General features: G+C 57.9%; 1 protein-coding gene across 2 annotated transcripts; it reads left to right on the forward strand.

Moving 5' to 3' along the window:
* Positions 1-8: 8 nt before the first annotated feature.
* Positions 9-1,451, forward strand: LOC145715899 (uncharacterized). Of its 2 annotated transcripts, XM_081810407.1 has the most exons (3): positions 9-130; positions 520-685; positions 896-1,451. In XM_081810407.1, exons 1-3 carry the CDS (start codon positions 88-90, stop codon positions 1,065-1,067), a joined length of 381 nt encoding a protein of 126 aa, XP_081666533.1. In that variant the 5' UTR covers positions 9-87; the 3' UTR covers positions 1,068-1,451. The 2 variants fall into 2 exon arrangements, 1 of the variants encoding a protein (XP_081666533.1); XR_014142076.1 differs by lacking the exon at positions 520-685.
* The last annotated feature ends 775 nt before the right edge of the window (positions 1,452-2,226 follow it).

Raw genomic sequence — 2,226 nt, forward strand, 5'->3', positions numbered from 1 at the left:
GGCGGCGACCCGGAAGCAGCCCTGCGGCGGGCGGGAGGGACCTGCGCTTGGGAGGCGAGACCGGACCGCGCAGCTGTTGCCCGGACGATGGCGGGGACGGCGCTGAAGAGGCTGATGGCCGAGTACAAACGTGAGTGCGGGTCCCGCGCGCCTCCTCCCGCTGTGGTCCCCGTGTCCCGCACCCCCGCGCCCCGCGCCCCCTCCTCCTCCTCCCGCTCTGACGCCGCGCCCCTTCCTTCCGCCCTAACCCCTGACCCTGCACCTCTCGGCCCCGCACCCCCTCCTCCCTCCCTAACTCCTGACCCCGCGGCCCCTTCTCCAACCGTAACCCCTGACCCCGCGCCCCCGACCCCCTCCTCCCGCCCTCACCCCTGCCCCCGCGCCCCCCGGCCCCGCGCCCCCTCCTCCAGGCCTAGTCTCCGACTGTGGCCCCGCGGGCTGGGCGCGGCCTGAGTGGGCGGCGATGTGGAAGGTGGGGACTCCTAAACCACTGAGTCATGCCCGCCTGTTGGCGCCTAGGAGCGGGAGCTTCGTTCCGGTCAGTCGTGAGCCGTCGCGGAGTCTCCGGGCCCGTCCTCTGCGGGGCCCGCTGCCGCTCCTGCGCGTGTGAGCAAGCTCGTAGGAGCGCTCTTGGAGAAGTGGCTGTTCAGGAGCGCCGCCTGCGCTTGTTTTGTCTCTGGCTCCTGTAAGTCGGAGCCTTGCGCACACGCCGCGCGGGGTGGTGCGGGGAGCGTGCGGGGAGCGGGGACGACCGACGCGACCCGCTCAGAAGTTCAAACCAAAACTGCAGGCGGAGAAAGCGCCTTGTGGTGCATTTGAGGTGAAAGGTCAGATTTTGGCTTTGTCTTTACTACGGGAACAGGTTTTGAGTCGTGCCCCCTGTCATTCTTCCTAGGGTGGTGTTCAGAAAACCTCCTCAGTGCTTTCTGAGCCAGGAAAATGGTGTAATCTTTGGGGAGAGCAAAGCGAGAAGCGAAAACCTAGGAACATTCCGTGTCCTGCCTTTTTCCAGCGGAATGCTCCCTCGGAAGAGTTGCCACAAGTCCTGGCCGAAATGGGTGTGTTGAACGTGTTCCGAGCTGCTGGTGGACACCGGGTGGTAGCCTGCTTGTGGGGAGAGCGGGGCTTCCACGGCCATGGTCAGGGTTCGGCCGCCTCTGCTTATTAGCTTTTTGCTCACCGTGGCCTTGACCTCCGCACTTTGCTTCTCTGGGAAGAGTCATGCTTTTCAGGACACCTGTTAGGTAGCTCTCGGTTCTCTAGGCTGTTATTGTTATGATGACATGGAGGATACATTCAGAAGAAGGTTGGAAATAACCGTAGTAATTGGTAAATATGCACGGAGCTCAGTCTCCTAACCACCTGGCCCTGCACAGGGAGTCTGTGTTTGACATGAGCAGACCAGGGCGGTGCAGATGTGGGCTCCTTAGAATAAACGTTTACATACTGCTCTCGGCCGTGTCCTCTGCTTGTAGGAGCGTATTTGGGAGGCAGAGTGTGAACAGAGGGTTGGGTGGGAGTGGGAAACTGCTGCCGCTTCCTCTTCAAGGGAAACCTGGCTGGGGGTGGTCTGTGCGGGGACACTTGTCATTCCTACCATGCTGGTCAGTTCTAGACTCTCCCATCTGTAGGGAAGGAATCGATTAAGCCTGCAAGGGGAATTAGGTTCAGGCTGCTGCTTCGATCCAGTCTCTGCATTGTCGAACTTGTATTTCCTGAGGATATTTGCATTAACAAAGATTGCTTTTGCTTTTACTGTGTTTACAAAAACCTCATCCATTATTTCAATCCTGCTGTCAGTTTGCTGTAATAAAATGCAGGTAACACTTGACTTCCCAAAGTTGTATCACAGAAGTGTATTATATATGTTTTTACGTGTTAATGTGACATCTTGGGGTATATGTGGAAGACAGAACCCTAAAAACGTCTCCCTAAGCTTGCTGGCCCCTGCTCGCCCCATCAGACACGAATCTAGCACTGCTGTGAGAGCACTCTGGAGGTGTAACTTAGAGGTTACTGAGTGGCTAACTTACAGGTAGGGAGATTAACCTGGATTATTGGGGTACAACCCAATAATCACTCAAGGCCCCAGAATTGTAGAGGTAGGCAGGAGGGGAGGTTCAGGAGATTCAAAGCATGAGGAGGACTCCACCTGCCTTGATTGGCTTGGAAGATGCATGGGTGGCTGGGAACAGAGGAACGTGGGCTGCCTCTAGAACCTAGGAC

The sequence above is a fragment of the Leptonychotes weddellii genome, unplaced genomic scaffold (assembly GCF_054177405.1).
Source record: "Leptonychotes weddellii isolate Sample4059 unplaced genomic scaffold, ASM5417740v2 HiC_scaffold_24877, whole genome shotgun sequence".
Taxonomy (NCBI): Eukaryota; Metazoa; Chordata; class Mammalia; order Carnivora; family Phocidae; genus Leptonychotes; species Leptonychotes weddellii.